The 17,473-nt window shown below is 43.5% G+C and overlaps 3 protein-coding genes across 3 annotated transcripts; all 3 read left to right on the top strand.

Moving 5' to 3' along the window:
• The first annotated feature begins 5,991 nt into the window (after nt 1–5,991).
• Nucleotides 5,992–6,438, top strand: LOC104988219 (angiogenin-1-like). Its single transcript, XM_010839467.1, has one exon. It carries the CDS (start codon nt 5,992–5,994, stop codon nt 6,436–6,438), a length of 447 nt encoding a protein of 148 aa, XP_010837769.1.
• A 4,002-nt stretch (nt 6,439–10,440) lies between these two features.
• LOC104988218 (ribonuclease 4-like) lies at nt 10,441–10,839 on the top strand. The gene has a single exon (XM_010839466.1). It carries the CDS (start codon nt 10,441–10,443, stop codon nt 10,837–10,839), a length of 399 nt encoding a protein of 132 aa, XP_010837768.1.
• Nucleotides 10,840–11,038: 199 nt separating this feature from the next.
• Nucleotides 11,039–13,403, top strand: LOC104988217 (epididymal secretory protein E3-beta-like). Its single transcript, XM_010839465.1, has 2 exons — nt 11,039–11,125; nt 12,945–13,403. Exon 2 carries the CDS (start codon nt 12,963–12,965, stop codon nt 13,401–13,403), a length of 441 nt encoding a protein of 146 aa, XP_010837767.1. The 5' UTR covers nt 11,039–11,125; nt 12,945–12,962.
• Nucleotides 13,404–17,473: the final 4,070 nt, after the last annotated feature.

The raw sequence follows: 17,473 nt of genomic DNA, 5'->3' as shown, positions 1-17,473 counted from the left end.
TAGGGGGCAGGAGGAGAAGGGGACGACAGAGGATGAGATGGCTGGATGGCATCACTGACTCGATGGATGTGAGTCTGAGTGAACTCCGGGAGTTGGTGATGGACAGGGAGACCTGGCGTGCTACAATTCATGGGGTCGCAAAGAGTCGGACAGGACTGAGTGACTGAACTGAACTGAACTGAACTGAACTGAACTATCCTCAGAAAACTTAGGGGTGTAGATTCCTGGTTTGTTCCTCATACTTCTCTCCCTTAACCCATTTTTTCATGGCAGCATGACAAGGCAGGGGGTGGGGGGAAGAATTGGAAAATGAGTCTGTGGGATTTATGCAAAGAGCTATTCTTGTTCCTAAACTAGGTCTCTTCCCCAGCTCTAACACTGGCCTATGATAGGTCAGAGTGGAGAACTGGGCAAGAGGATGCAGGCAGGGAGTAGTTGTCAGGGATCTCCAGCTTAAGATCTCATCCTCTGGGAACTTTTCCTTTCCCTTCCCTCCATTCGGACTCAGACACTGAAAGTGTTTGGACATGAATGCTTAAGAGTTGATTCTCAAACATTTAAGCAAAAGGAGAATATTTAGGGGCATAGGAGGGACAGGAATACAATTTCCTCATAAAAGTTCCTTCCTCCAGATCTCAGCCTCCCTCTCTGAGCTTCCTCCCCTGCTTATCTCTTCCACATCTCTATGCAGAAGCTCCTGGCTTTTCTTTTCTTTTACTTTCCTCCTTAAGAATCCAAAACCATCTAAAACCCAGTAAAACTGAATTAAGCCTTATTTCCAAACACAGAATAAGACTTTGATCTTTGTATTAAGCAACTTCATTTGACCAGAGTGGATATACATGGATTTTTTTTTTTTTTTTCTGAATAGAGGTATAGAGTTCCTGACACTCTGATATCTCTCCAAGAAGACTGATGATAAGCCTGAGTGTAAAGTGGATGATGTTGCAGAGGACATCCAGTTGTAGGCAAATGAGAAGCAAGTGGATGGTGTCTTGAGCCTCGAAAAGTTTGAATATGACTGACATACCCAAGCCCTTGGGATCCTGAGCTTGTCCTCCTGGAGAAGGGACTGTGTAGTGTCAGGGTTCCTACCACTCTTTGCAATATCCACACTCTTCCTGTCACCAAACATGACTGAACTATCCAGGGCCCCAGGCTTCATGCTTGTGAGGGTGGTGTGTTCAAGGCAGGCTCCTGAGACCACATCACATCATGAAGCCACATCAGCGACTGGCTGATCCCAGGCCCAAGTGAGAAAGTGAAGGGAAGTCCATGTTTGTTCCCTTCACAGAATGCTTGGAAATTAACCCCTGAAATCCCCTTAAATTCAGAGGCAGCCCAGGAAGGTTAGAACTACTTTACCACACCACTGGGCCCCGGGCCCCAAAGAACCTCCTTAGAGAGGCTGTGGCCAGGCCCACCCACACCCCCACACTCTCCTCTCGGGTAGGGCACTTGCCCCTCTCCCAGCTTATACAGTTTTCCTGGCTCCTCTTCAGGAGTGGGGCTCTGGATTCTGGGTCCTCTGAAGCCAACTCCATGGAGACAGAGGTCACCGTGGATGGAGGTAATTTGGGAGTTCCCGAGGAGTCAAACAGCCCAAGTGGCCCATCGAGCCTGTCACAAAGCTTTGCATTTATCAACCTTTACTGAGCAGCCCCTTCCCCGGGGGCTGTACAGTCTTCTCCTAATTTCCACCTCCTGCTGACACCCCAACACTTCACCTCTCAAGACAAATCAACTGCAGAAAGGTAAAAAGCTTTCAAGGCTGTGCAGGTCCCTGTTGATGATCCCCATTTTACAGGACTTCCCCTGTCTCTTCCTGTCCATCCCACCCTCATACAGCCAGCAGCCCAAACTGGGAAAGAAAGGGGTTCCAGAATTCCCTGGTGGACCAATGGTTAGGACTCTGTCCTTTCACTGCCAAGAGTCAAGGTTCCATTCTTGGTCAGGGAACTAAGATCCCACAAGACATGGGGTGCAGTCAAAAGATAAAAGTGGGGAGGGGTTCCAACACCTGAGCACAGGCTGCCCTTTCCCAGAGGGTGGCTGACTCCCTTGTGACCCGCCAGGTGCAGTCCATAGTCTGGACTTGGGTGCACACAGGGCTGGGCCCCCGTCTCCTGCTTCCACCTCCCAGCCTTTTCACATTATCACTATTTCCTCAGCCCAAGGACACACACATTCTCCATATGTCCTTTCCCACTCCAATTCCCAGTCTTCTTAATGTGAGGTCAGACATTGCCCAGGATATCTGAGAAAAGAAAGACTTGGGTGTCTGCTGTTCCTGATTGAAGAAGATCTGCTTATTTAATTATCTAATTAACCTGGGTTGTTCAGTGGTCTCTGGGCTTCAACTATTTTAGGAAAGCTGCTCCCCTTCCTGGCCCTGCTTCTCCTCTAGAACAAGCCCTAGTGACCCCACCCTTTATATCAGGGATAGCCACTTGTGCCAGTTCTTCTGGTGACTTATCACAGGGGCATTAATTGTTGACCAGGATGCCTGTGTGAAAGAAAACAGCTGGTAAGAGAGGAGGGCAGGGCACCTGAGGGCTCTAGGAATGTCAGATCTGCAGTCTCCCCCAGAGCCACATACTTGTCTTCTAAGAGGGGCTAAGAAACTAAATCACAGACTTTTATTTAAGACACAAGTGCTGAGAATTCTCCCCAACAGAAGCAGCCTCTCAAGTCGTAATACAAACCAGACCTTGAGAAGAATTCTAGGAGAGGTGAGGATGGAGTTATCAGAAAGCAACAAGAGGAATGGGGTGGAGTGAGGGGGAGTCGGTGAAGGTTCCAGAGCAAAGAGTTCCCTGGGGAACACTTCTAAGCATAAATAGGGTTCCCACCCCATCATTAGGAGTAGAGGAAGGGCAATTCAGAAAAAAGGCCAGAAAGAGATACTAGACACATTTGGCAAAGCACCGTGTGTTTGCTGCTGCTGCTGCTGCTGCTAAGTCACTTCAGTCATGTCTGACTCTCAGCAACCCCATAGACGGCAGCCCACCAGGCTCCCCCATCCCTGGGATTCTCCAGGCAAGAATACTGGAATGGGTTGCCTTGCCCTCCTCCAAGGGATCATCCCAACCCAGGAATCTAACCTCACTCTCCTGAGGCTACTACATTGCAGGCAGATTCTTTACCATTGAGCCACTGGGGAAGCCCCCAAGATTGCAATAAGCCTAAGCAAAATTTAGCTTAGTTGTTACAGGATGAATGTGCAAATTTTGTACATCAGAAATAAAGATATTCCTTTACCTCCCCAGACTGGAACATGAGGACCTTCAACCTCCCAACAAACAAGTACCTTTTTAGGGAGCCAACCCTGAGGTAGGGTCAGTGTCTTAACTAGAGGTGAAGAGGGCTGGGCTTACACACTGAGCCTTAAAGGATCATGCACACCAGTGAGACTGGGCTCAGATCACCCTGACATCTCTTTCTTTCAGCTGGTGCCTTGTGACACCAACTAAATCTATACAAACTTATCTTTACAATTCCATGCTCACTGGACTTTTGCTAGTGAAATTAGAATGGCTCCCTTATGCTTAATGAGAGCCACGGAATTTCAAACTTTTATAGCTAGCAACTCTCATTTCATAGATAAGTTTATACCTGGAGAGGAAAATGACATCACTCACTAAAACATTTATTACTGAGGGTCTGCTGTGAGGCAGGCAGTATGATTCAAGTTGAATAATACATGTCTAAAGCATAGAGTGTTTGGACAGAGACTGTTGCTGAGCCTGCCAGCTCACACCCCTTTCTGTCATCAACGATATCCCCTGTACAATACTGACTCCTACAAGGACCCACCATTTCCTCTAAGAGAGGGAAACAACATTTCTATCCATCGTTGCCACCTAATGACTCTTTTGGGTACGACCAGCTCAGGTTCTACTAGATTTTTGAACTCTGGGATTCCAGCCTCTGTTCACAGTGTGACCATTAAGGATACTTCCGCCCTTGACAGCCTGCCATTCTACAACTGCTTTTGATGTTAAAAGGCAATATTTTGTCCATTGCAGTGCAAGAGACTTAACTGATTACAATTCAAGAAAAGTGTCTTCCTATATACTAGGAAGAAAATACGCACCCAGGAGACTGAAAATACCATGTAAATGTAAAGAGCTCAGTGCATGGGGAGCATGGCAGCCCAGCGGCTGTGGCGGAGCAGTGGTCCCGTAGGACAGCTTGTTGCTCTTTTAGGTGTGACTCTCCCAGTTGTCTACCACTTTCTTGCTAACCTCCCCAAATTATTTTTGCTGATTCTATTACAAATGATACTCTTATGTGCTTAATGGAAACCTTTTCAGGGACTATTTCAATATTGAGGAATGACCAAAGAATTTCTTGGTGTATAATCCGGTAATTCTTTGGCAATATACGAAATTTGTCTATAGCATGATAAACAGATAAAGATCAATGCCAGATGCTGATTAGAGAGGGAGATCATTTCACTCAGCCTGTCACATGGCTTCCCATGTAAACTGCAGAACCCCAAATGCTCTTATATTTCTAGAGTCACAATTGTACTCCCAGGACTGTTTAGCATCATGACAGGCTTAGTGCTACAACCGGTGGCCTCTTTAAGAGCTACAAAAATATTTAATATGAAAATATGTTTACTGACTTACACACAAGAAAAGCACAATATAAAAATAATAATTTAATGTCTATGACACTATACCATTTATCTTTCAATTTGGGATTCATAAAGATTATAGTCAGAGAAGGCAATAGCACCCCACTCCAGTACTTTTGCCTGGAAAATCCCATGGACAGAGGAGCCTGGTAGGCTGCAGTCCATGGGGTCGCTAAGAGTCGGACATGACTGAGCGACTTCACTTTCACGTTTCACTTTCATGCACTGGAGAAGGAAATGGCAACCCACTCCAGTGTTCTTGCCTGGAGAGTCCCAGGGACGGGGAAGCCTGGTGGGCTGCCGTCTATGGGGTCGCACAGAGTCAGACACGACTGAAGCAACTTAGCGTAGCATAGCATAGCATAGCAAAGATTATAGTATATCTAAGAATAAATTTAAGGTCAAACTTTCATCCCATTATAAGAATTTTGCTGCATGTGTGATTGCCAAAAAATCATGAAAAAGTGAAAGCAAAAGTTGCACAGTCGTGTCCAACTCTTTGAGACCCCATAAACTGTAGCCCGCCAATATCCTCTGTCCATGGGATTCTCCAGGCAAGAACACCAGAATGGGTTGCCATTTCCTTCTCCAGGGGATCTTCCCAACCCAGGGATCAAACCCGGGTCTCCTACATTGCAGGCAGATCCTTTACTAACTGAACCACTAGGGAAGTCTACTTCTTGGGGAATTAGGTCTGTTTACTGTCACCTCAGGGTGAAACTGCTCTCACTACTCTTCTCACAGTCAACTGATGGATTGACTTGTTCGGGAATGCTGTCTTCACCAATCCTCTCTGATAACCCTTCCCTGGGCTCAAGGTTTCCTGAAAGTCCTTCTTAGCTCTCAGAGTATATCTTACTGTCTCTTTGCAGTAAATTGGCACTCCCGTCCTTTCCCCATGGATTAGCGAGGCACTGGATGTGTCTTAATGGTCTTTGTGTTCTGGGACCCAGCACAGTGCCTGGTACCCAATAGGGGCTTATGTAGTGCTTGTTATTAAATTAGTTAATAAATGAATTAAAGAATGTGAGTGGATTTTGAATTGCAACAACTGATAGAAAGGTAAATTCTCAGTGATCCTCCAGGATAGGAAACAGCGGTTGTACTTGGAAGTTGTATGTATTCAGGAAACATTTTTATAGATGTTCCAAAGGAATCAATTGAGAAGACATATGAGACTACTGAGGAAAGGAAAAGAAAAAAATATATCTAGTGACAGAGGATACCTGATTCATGACGTCCTGCCAGAGAGAAAAATCCTTGTCCTTTTAGCCTAATTTGGCAATTCTGTTCTGTGCCTTTATTACATCTCCTTTTGCCCTTGGCAGGAGCCTTTGTTGGAAGAGATGGTGATGGTCCTGAGCCCCCTGTTTTTGGTCTTCATGCTGGGACTGGGTCTGACACCACTGACCCTGGCTGAGGATGACCGCAGATACCGACACTTCCTGATTCAGCACTTTGATCGTAGTCCAAAGGGCCGGGATAACAAATACTGTGAAACGATGATGGAGAAACGACACCTGACCAAACCCTGCAAAAGCATCAACACCTTTGTTCATGGCAACAAGAATGACATCAAGGACATCTGTAAAGATAAGAATGGAAAACCTTACGGAGGCAATCTCCGAATAAGCAAGTCTCCCTTCCAGGTCACCATTTGCAAGCATAAAGGAGGGTCCACCCGGCCTCCATGCCATTACAAAGCCACCAAAGACTACAGAGTCATCGTTATCGGCTGTGAAAAGGGCTGGCCCGTCCACTTTGATGAGTCCTTTGTCCCTCCACACAAGTAGTCCAGAGCTGGTTCTGCTCTTCCTTCGTAGCATTTCCCCCTTACACTGTGGCAACATTCATTGCTAGGAATCCAGAAAATGAGCTGCTGACCTTTTCTTTTCTGCTTTAGAATATACTTCATTAATAAAAATGTCTCTGAGTCTTCTCACTGATTCTTGGTCTATTGATCTTTCTCCATTTTCCCTGTTCAATTGAAAGGGCTGAATGGGAAAACAATGCCTTTTTCCTTGTCAATCAGTTCCTGATCAGGCATTCAAGGAGTGGACGTTACTTTTCACTGAAGGTAAAAATGTTAAACTCATCTTACAGAGATTGTTGGGAAAATTCCAAGGCTTAAGGCCCCTAAGCAGAATTTTTAGGAGGAGCAAATTGTTTTTGCTGTCACCTAATAAGCCAATATTACTTTTACAAATGTTAAGCCTTAGGAAGAAGAGTTTAGTACTAAATACCAACAGATAAATTACACTTTCTTTCCCTCTTTCTCTCTCTCACACATACACACAAACACACCCACCCACACATTGGTAATCCTGCATAAATAACAAAACCCATTTAGGGTAGCCACCTCTTAAGTAGAAAATAATTTGATATTGTTTTGATTGGAACACTTGGATATTCTCATGATTATTTTATATAAAGATAAAAGACTGATTACTACATTATTTTCTCTTTAATATTTTATTAACTGTTGTCCAGTAACTCTGAGGTCTTAGGAAGGTCATACAAAGATTTCAAGCTTTTCCTTTGTTCTTCAACTTGATATGTTTTCAAATAAATACAAGCTTAAGTTAACAGACAGTCTCTGTAAAATATGCTAGTTAATCCCTGAGTTCAGTGTTACCTAATTTCATCAACAGATGCCTGGATATCTTACTTAGAAAGTAGTTAATAAACTACAGTTATGCATCACTAGTTCTGCCATTTTATGAATGACTATCATGGTCAGAGTATTCCCCATGGTGGCCTCCCCTGCTGCCTACATGCCCTGAAATAGACCAAAAGCCCTGGTTCCTCAATACTTGGGTTATACGCCTGTGGTATATACGCCTTGGTGCCACACAGAGCCCAGCCTCACTGAAAGTATTCAATTTATGGAGGAAGGGATGGAGGAGTAGGTTACTGGTTCATCTATTTCAAAATAGAAAACATTATCATTTCTTTCCAAAGTAGGAAGAAGAATTTTCCAAACCTCGTTATTGGAAAATTTGTCTTACTATAAAAATCAAAAAATCCTTAAGAAGCAAGATATTAACAACGTTTGATAGACTATCTGAATTTTTTTTTTTTTTTCTGGTTTTCCAATCAGGGGTGAAAGTGAAGTCGCTCAGTCGTGTCTGACTCTTTGCAACCCTGTGGACTGTAGCCCACCAGGCTCCTCCTCTGTCCATGGGATTTTCCAGGCAAGAATACTGGAATTGGTTGTCATTTCCTACTACAAGGGATCATCCCAACCCAGGGATCAAACCCATATCTCTTGGATCGAACTCAGGTCTCCCACACTGCAGGCCAACTCTTTACCATCTAAGCCACCAGGGAATCCCAATCAGTGGTCATGTGTATTAACTGTTTAGTCACATCTGACTCTTTGCCACCCTATGGACTGTAGCTGGCCAGACTCCTCTCTTCATGGGATTTTCCAGGCAAGAATATTGGAAAGTGATAGTCACTCAGTCATGCCCGACTCTGTGACCCCATGGACTGCAGCCCACCAGGTTCCTCTGTCCATGGGATTTTCCAGGCAAGAATACTGGAATGGGTTGCTATTTCCTACTACAGGGGATCATCTCAATCCAGGGATCAAACACACATCTCTTGCCTCTCCTGCATTGGCAGGAGGATTCTTTATCATTAGTGGCACCTGAGAAGCCTGCAATTCAGTGTAGTTGTTATTTTATCAGATTGAAGGGAACAGAGGAAGCCAAGAGAAATGGAAATCCTAAAAATGATCATTGCTGACACCTACTGGACACTTAGGCTAGGCATTGTGATAAGCACTTTACACTGATTTTATCGTTTCTTCTTTACAACATTCCTTTAAGGAGAAGGACCCTATGGACCTTGCCCCCACACCACGTCCTCTGCCTGCCTTTTGTCTGTGGAAAACTTTAGTCAAAGAATAAGTTTAATGAGAGAAATGAGAAATGTGGAAACAAAGGGAAACAGTCAAAGGAGACTAAATAATAGTGTAGTCAAGGAGCCTTATTTCTTTCTCAAGGGCTATAGATAATATTCTGAGCCATAGCCCGTGAACTGTCTTACAGATACTAAAACACCAGGTGGAGAAGTTAACATCATGATGACCAGACTGTTCCAAGGACATGAGCTACCACAATTCCGAGAACTGGCCACAAAGAAACAGGAACAAATGGATGCTGGAACTGAAGACTAGCTGTATCTAAAACAACCAACATGTCGCTAGTCAAACCACTGATGACCAATCTGAAGATGACTGTCAGAGATGACTATGCTGTTTCTGCATGTAGTCCCCCACCCCTACTTGTGTCTGTAAAAGCTCTTGTCCCACTGGTTGCAGGGGTAGGGGGAGCCGGCCTTTGGATGGATGTCCACCACCCTCCCCCCACAGTTGCAGGCATCTGAAATAAAGCAAACTTTCCTTTCCACCAATCTGGCCTGCTTATTGCCTCTTAAGTGGTGAGCAGCTGGACTCCGCACACTCTTTCGGTAACATTGAAGTGAAAGTGAAAGTCGCTTAGTCGTGTCCAACTCTTTGCGACCCCATGGACTATACAGTCCATGGAATTCTCTAGGCCAGAATAGTGGAGTGGGTAGCCTTTGCAACCCCATGGACTTATACAGTCCATGGAATTCTCTAAGCCAGAATGGCTTAGAGAGTGGGTAGCTTTTCTCCAGGGGATCTTCCCAACCCAGGGATCGAATCCAGGTCTCCCGCATTGCAGGCAGATTCTTTACCAGCAGAGCCACAAGGGAGGCCTGGTAGCATTTTCATTACGCCTATTCTACTTCTAAGGAATATACTGAGAGAAGTTATTTCTCCAAGATCATACAGTTAGTGTGGTAAACTAGGTCTTTCAGATCACCGTATCAAAAGAAGTTCTTACTGAGATTAAACATGTCAGCAGAGCAAGCCGTTGGTGCAAGCTCTAACCTGAAAGTATGTGTTGTGGGGATTTGGGGATCATTTAATTTTCTGTTGTAGGCAGAAGCTTGAGAGGCACCCATGGATGTCTACATTGAACTCTGTTCATAGTATTTTTCCTTGTCTTACTAAATCAGTTGGTTGCTGTGACTGAGGCCATCCATGCTCTTGTTTGAAAAGTAAAATCTTCTCTGTAGCTAGTCGTGTTGCTAAACCATGTTGTTGGTCACAAAGAAGCAGAATGAGAGAAAGGAGACAGAATTGTGCACACTTAGTTTTGGGACAGACAACGCAAAGTACATTGTGGTGATGAAGCTCTTACCCAAGTGCTAAGTATATCTTCAGAAGTTGCATCCAGTGGTCCTGGTGTGAGGAGTAAATCGAGCATCATTTCTTCCTGCCACCCTGCTTCCCACAACTCCTTCACTTCCCTCTCCTCCTAACTCCGTATCACGTATCTGCAGCAGCAGACACAGCAATGTGACACAGAGCTTTGGGTCTTTCTGTGCACAGGCAAAACGTGGTTGTGAACGGAGAAGGTGGCATTTAAACGAATGATAGTTATGTTTAATCCTGATCGTTATTGTTAAGGATAGGCTGTAGGTGGAATAAGATACAAATCCCTCATCAGCGTTATAATCACACACAGTGTGATCCACCATCATGAAGCAGCATCTTTGAAAACAAAGGACAGTAGTAACCGTATGTATCAAATTAGGAACTCAGCTGGGCCTAAACCTTAGACTGGATGTGTAGAAAAAGGCCCTGTCTGTTGCTCCAAAAATTCTCCTTGCTGCTTTGGGTTGCTCACTTCCTATTGAACCTGGGATGATTTTTGATTTTTCTTGCCCCTTGGTCTTCTCTAGGCATCTCCAAGGCAGTGATGGCTCTCCAGAGGACCCAGGCCTTTCTTCTGCTCTTGCTGCTGACCCTGCTGGGGCTAGGGCTGGTACAGCCCTCCTATGGCCAGGATCGCATGTACCAACGATTCCTAAGGCAACACGTGGACCCTGATGAGACAGGAGGCAATGACAGCTACTGCAACTTGATGATGCAAAGACGAAAGATGACTTCACATCAGTGCAAGCGCTTCAACACTTTCATTCATGAAGATCTTTGGAACATCCGTAGTATCTGCAGCACCACCAACGTTCAGTGCAAAAATGGCCGGATGAACTGCCATGAGGGTGTAGTGAGGGTCACAGACTGCAGGGAGACAGGAAGCTCCAGGGCTCCCAACTGCAGATACCAGCCCAAGGCCCCACCACAAGTCAGCCTTTGAGGTTTGACTCCTTTGCTCCAGGCTATTCTCAGAGTAAACCCACGTGTTCCAGATGAAAAGATGCAGGACTGGTTCTTTTAGTAAGGCTGTCTTATCCCCTCCCCGCAACTACTGCCAATCAGTTGAAGGGCTGTACCTCCCACTGACTGCTATTCCTTCTGTCCTTCCTTCACGGCTGCAGACTTCTTGGCTCTAAGGAAAGGGGAAAGACACACACTCTCTGCTCCGCACATCCATAAACTGATCCCCAATACGACCAGTGACAGGAGTGTTGGATCTAAATAGGGTGAGTTATGGTTAGAAGGGCTGGTGCTGAGGTTGCTTAGAGGGAAAGGCCCAGGAATGCTGGAACAGGAAATTAAGATGGTGGGATTAAGAATAGACAGTGATCCAACTCGTGAGAACTAATGACCTGGATTCAATCTCACTGATAGTTTTTATAGCCTCTCCCCACTCTTCCTAAGCGTAATATCACCATCCCTTGGTATCCATGGGGTATTGGTCCAGGATCCTCCATGCCCAGGATACCAAATTGCAAGCATGCTCAAGTACCTTGTATAAAATGGCACAGTGTTTGCATCTAAACTGCATACTTATCTCTACATCATTTTTATACCTAAACAAGGTAAATTTTATGTAAATAGCTGTAAATACAATGTAAATGCTATGAAAATAGTTGACAGCACAAAGCAAATTCAAGTGTTACTTTTTAGAATTTTCTGGGGAAAAAATTTGGGGGGGGAGGTTATTTTTAATCAGTGTCTGTGGTTGGTGGAATCCCTGGGTGCAGAGCAGGTGGATTCAGAGGGGTAACTGTACCCTGAAGTACTTTGAATCCTGGTCTTCTCATCTTGTTTAGGCCTTTTGAGCCAGGGATATCTTCACAAAAGAGAAGATACCTACCCCTTGTGCTATATTTGGCATAGTACTTGACATTCTCAGAAATGCTCTCAATAGATGTATCTCATTAGACTCTCACAGGTCTGAGGGATGGATTATTAGGCCCGTTTTTGAGGCATCATGTTCAGAGAGTTGAGAATTAGAATAGAGATTCCACAGCATCAGGCATACTCCTCATGGTAAATGAGGACAGAGAGCTAGTTTAAAGGGGAGACTTTTTCAAGCAACTCTCTGGCCTAATTTGAATAGAATAGCTCTTGTGATGGCAGCTTCAATCTTGATATTTGATTGATTAAAACAATATTTCAAAACTGGAGCTCCTTATGATAACATTCTTAATGAAAAATCAATATCAATTATAATGACAATAATTAGGGAAATGGCTTCTGAGAAGGGGTGTGTGTAGTCAGAAGTGAAAACATGTTTCACAGGCTTTGGGGAAGTGTTATAAGGAAGACAAGATCCTGGAAAGCACCATCTTGCAGAATCAATATAGTTGCAGCCTAGGATTTCAAGGAACCAAAGTCTCCTGCTTGGAAAATATTCTCCAAGTCTCTATTCATATTCTGCATCCCTTTTAAAGGGACGTGTATGCTCAGTTGCTTCAGTCATGTCTGAGTCTCTGTGACCCCATGGACTGTAGCCCACCAGGCTATTCTGTCCAGGAATCTCCAGGCAAGAATACTGGAGTGGGTTGCCGTGCCCTCCTCCAGGGGATCTTCCTGATCCAGGAATCAAATCTTGGTCTGTGTCTTCTGCACTGAAGGTAGATTCTTAACCGCCGAGCCACCAGGGAAGCCCCTTTAGAGGGACAATCCTTTGCAATTCACAAACATAAAGCTTAAAGTCCCATTTTCTTTAAGATACACACTCTTTTGAGAATTGATGTGGATGCAAAACAGCTAGCTAGAGCAAGATTGACTCCTCAGTTCAGATGGAAGAGAGGGCAGACAGGAGGTATTTGGAATTGCTGAAATAAACTTCAGTTTTTTTACAACTTTGCTCTTGTCTCAGACAGGCTATAGCATATTTTCATTTCTTATAAACTTTATTATCTAATGAGACTTATCTTCCAGCCTGGAAACCAAGTGGTAAAATTGGGTCCAGGTGCCTACACTGACAGAGAAAGGAATATTAAGGTGGAGCTCAGCTCTTAGGGCAGTGTTGAGATAATGCTTTCCTCTCTCTTCCCTGTGGATCCACAGGTGGTCCTGGTGACTGAAATGGCATCCACTCTAAAGGTCCTAGGCTCTCTGTTGGCTCTGCTGTTTCCTCTATGTGGGCTCCTTGTACACAGCCAGAACCTTTCCTGGAGGGAATTTATGAAACAGCACCACCTGAGCACAAATTGGGAATTCAGCAAGTACAAATGCAATGATCTGATGAGGGAAAGAGGCATTCCAAAAAACAAGAACTATCACATCTTCATCTATACCTTATGGCACAAAATTGAGCGTATATGCCTGAGGAACTGGAGAGACCCCTACAGAAATGTATATATATGGGCCCCATATCCCTTCAAGACACTCAAGTGCATCCGGAAGAACAGCAAAAGCAATTACAAAGATTACAGGAGCTACAGCTACATTGAATTCCATTGCAGCAGGAATGGGTTTGTTGATGTTGTAGAGGACATGCGGTTATTAGAGGTTATCAGCAACTAGAAAGTCCACCCACACCCACAGCTTTCAGTGTTCAGTGCTCCCAAGTGGTGGCCCTGCCTACATCAAGAGCCCTTACGTTTATGGGCCAAAGGTTTCCAACCACTTAGAGTTGTTTCACGTGGTTTCTTGCTCTCATAACTTTGCCTGTGTTGTTTCTCTGCCTGAAATGCCTTTCTGCTCTCATTTATCTGATTTCCTTCTACATGTTTATTTCGGTTTGTTTTGTTTTTTAAAGATTCAGCACATATGGCATCTTTCTGACTAATCTGGGAAATTTTCTGATATTGATTCTCCTTATACCTTTGCAAGCTGAATGATCTTTCCATCCCTAAATAAATTATATCATTTCAATGCATGTGAAATTTATTTGTGTGTGCAGAGTATGTGTTGTGTGATTAATACAGGTGTTCTAAGTGTATGTTATATAGCTTTTGCTTGAATGTGATTTGTGTTTTATGTAAGTGTGTATAATATGTATGTGTCTAAAGCATATACTAGTTTTTCTTGTGTGTGTGATGAAAGTATAACTGTTTATGTGCTAAGCTGGGGAAATTTTTTAAGCATGGATGGTGGGGACATGCTGAGACCCACCCAGATTGGTTGACGTGACCAGAGCTGATTAGAGCTATATAAAATATGTAGCATGTTCCTGGCACGTGGCAGCTGCTCAGCCATCATGGTTTTTCTTCCTTCCTCATCCTTTGACTTGGTATTTTAACTTTGCCAAAATAAACATGACAAATGCCTATCAATCATCTCTCTTCCTTGCTTTTGTTAAGAATGTCTCTAAGGACACGTGTACCCCAATGTTCATCGCACCACTGTTTATAATAGCCAGGACATGGAAGCAACCTAGATGTCCATCAGCAGATGAATGGGTAAGAAAGCTGTGGTACATATACACAATGGAGTATTACTCAGCCAGTAAAAAGAATACATTTGAGTCAGTTCTAATGAGGTGGATGAAACTGGAGCCTATTATACGGAGTGAAGTAAGCCAGAAAGAAAAACACCAATACAGTATACTAATGTGTATATATGGAATTTAGAAAGGTGGTAACGATAACCCTGTATGCGAGACAGCAAAAGAGACACAGATGTATAGAACAGTCTTTTGGACTCTGTGGGAGAGGGCGAGGGTGGGGTGATATGGGAGAATGGCATTGAAACATGTATAATAACATATATGAAACAAATCACCAGTCCAAGTTCGATGCCATGATATTGGTTGCTTGGGGCTGGTGCACTGGGATGACCCAGAGGGATGGTACAGGGAGGGAGGAGGGAGGGGGGTTCAGGATGGAGAGCACATGTATACCTGTGGCAGATTCATGTTGATGTATGGCAAAACCAATACAATATTGTAAAGTAATTAACCTCCAATTAAAATAAATAAATTTATATTTAAAAAAAAGAATGTCTCTAAGGAGGCTATTGCATTTTAGATGAGTTAAATTGTTATGTCTCCTGATGAATAGTACATTAAGTAGATGATATGAGCAAAATGAGTTTATCTGATAAACAACCATTTCACGTGGCAGAGATATAGGGTAGGGATTTGTTGTTGTTTAGTACTTAAGTCTTATCTGGCTCTTTTGAGACTCCATGGACTGTAGCCCACCAGCCTCCTCTGTTCATGGGATTTCCCAAGCAAGAATACTGAAATGGGTTGCCATTTCCTTCTCCAGAGGTTCTTCCCAGCCCAGGGATCAAGGCTGCATCTCCTGAATCCGCACTGGCAGGACAATTCTTTACCACTGAGTCACCAGGGAAGCTCCAGGGTAGGCAAAGAGGACTTTAAAAGTGGGGCTTAAGACTTACATTTTGTTGGAGGAAAGAGGAAGTAGATTAGAGAAGGAAATGTTAAAGACACAAATAAATAGGGTTCACGGAAGTTGTTTGCTAAATTGAGGATAGAGAAACAGAGTAAGAAATGTTCATATCATATGATTTTGCCTGGGACAGGTATTTGAAGGAGAAATACTGAACATTAAACAACCCTGTGTTCTTCAATCTCCTGCATCATTGAGTGACTCAAGCCCTGAAATTAACAGCGACAGAGTAATGGGACAAAGTAGATGATTAAATAGTTCATTCCACTAGGGGGTTGTAAGTAAAGAAAAAAGTATGGGAGATCCCTGTAAATTAATGATTACTCAAGAAAGCAGGTTTGCTTAACCACAAAACTGAACAGGCTTGCTTACAAACAAAATCCACACAGCAGAAGTATGAAACATGTCCCCAAACAATAAAACAATGGTGGTATCAGACCAAGTATTCTTGCCTGGAGAATCCCATAGACAGAGGACCCTGGCTGGCTATAGCCCATGCGGTCTCAAAGAATTGGACACCACTGAAGCAACTTAGTATGCACCCATGCTGATTCTGAATAAACCTATCTTTGCTGGAGAAATATCTGGCAGTCTATTTGTTTCAGGTCAACATAGTACAATAGCCTTGTGTGTTGCTTAGACTTTCCTATATACACTCCCCCCTTTTGGATAGATGCATATTCATTCACTGTGGATGATGACTGCAATCATGAAATGAAAAGATGCTCATTCCTTGGAAGGAAATTTATGATATAACCTAGACAATTAAAAAGCAGAGACATCACTTTGTCAACAAAGGTCCATATAGTCAAAGCTATGGTTTTTCCAGTACTCATGTACAGATGTGAGAGTTGGATCATAAAGAAGGCATCCGGCTTTTGAATTGTGGTGCTGGTGAAGATTCTTGAGTGTCCCTTGGACAGCAAGGAGATCAAACCAGTCAATCCTAAATGAAATTATCCTGAATATTCATTGGAAGGACTCTTGCTGAAGCTGAAGCTCCAATTCTTTGACCACCTAATGCCAAGAGCCAACTTATTGGAAAAGACCCTAGATCCAAGGCAAAAGGAGAAATGGTCAGCAAAGAATGAGTTGGTTAGATAGCATCACTGACTCAATGGACATGAATGTGAGCAAACTCCAGAAGATAGTGGAGGTCATAGGAGCCTGGGGTCCTACAGTCCACTGGGTCAGACATGACTTAGCGGCTCAACAACAACAATATTCATTTCCCTTAGGGAACTATCCTTCTTATTTTTGTCTGTGTATTGGTGGGGCTGTCCATTGAGGTTCCTGATCTCCTCTACTGAGTCAAACCATAGTAATAGGATCCAAGGTAGGCTAGCTGTACTCTCTCTTATAGGAGACCAGAATGTACCTCTTTGACACAGAGTATTTTGAGAAGTAGCAGATAAATGAGAAGCTTTGAAAATAGAGTATTGATTACCCTATAGAAGGGAAATTGACAATTACAATGGAAATCTCCATTTGTAAGGATGCCTCCCTCTCTTTTCAGGAAGGAAAAAATGACTCTAATCATAAGACACACTTACCAACTAAAATCTGCACAACAAAACTTACCCTTGTTTACTGTACCTTTCCTGGTCACCTCCCCATAATTTGCTGCCTCCACATTCTTCTTTCTTTGTTTTAGCTGAACAGAGAATGTAAGCCCAAGTTCTAGCCACCTCACTGAGTTACTCATCACTGAGCTTCTCTATGAAGACCTATAAGACCTTTTAGAACTAACACCCAAAAAAGATGTCCTTTTCACTATAGGGGACTGGAATGCAAAAGTAGGAAGTCAAGAAACACCTGAAGTAACAGGCAAATTTGGCCTTGCAATACGGAATGAAGCAGGGCAAAGGCTAATAGAGTTTTGCCAAGAAAATGTACTGGTCATAGCAAACACCCTCTTTCAACAACACAAGAGAAGACTCTACACATGGACATCACCAGATGGTCAACACCAAAATCAGATTGATTATATTCTTTGCAACCAAAGATGGAGAAGCTCTATACAGTCAGCAAAAACAAGACCAGGAGCTGACTGTGGCTCAGATGATGAACTCCTTATTGCCAAATTCAGACTTAAATTGAAGAAAGTAGGGAAAACCACTAGACCATTCAGGTATGACCTAAATCAAGTCCCTTATGATTATACAGTGAAAGTGAGAAATAGATTTAAGGGCCTAGATCTGATAGATAGAGTGCCTGATGAACTATGGAATGAGGTTT

This window comes from Bison bison, unplaced genomic scaffold (assembly GCF_000754665.1).
Source record: "Bison bison bison isolate TAMUID 2011002044 unplaced genomic scaffold, Bison_UMD1.0 scf7180017864117, whole genome shotgun sequence".
NCBI classification, from domain to species: Eukaryota; Metazoa; Chordata; class Mammalia; order Artiodactyla; family Bovidae; genus Bison; species Bison bison.
The sequence above is the reverse complement of the archived record's forward strand: the minus strand, read 5'-3'. Positions and strand labels throughout refer to the sequence as shown.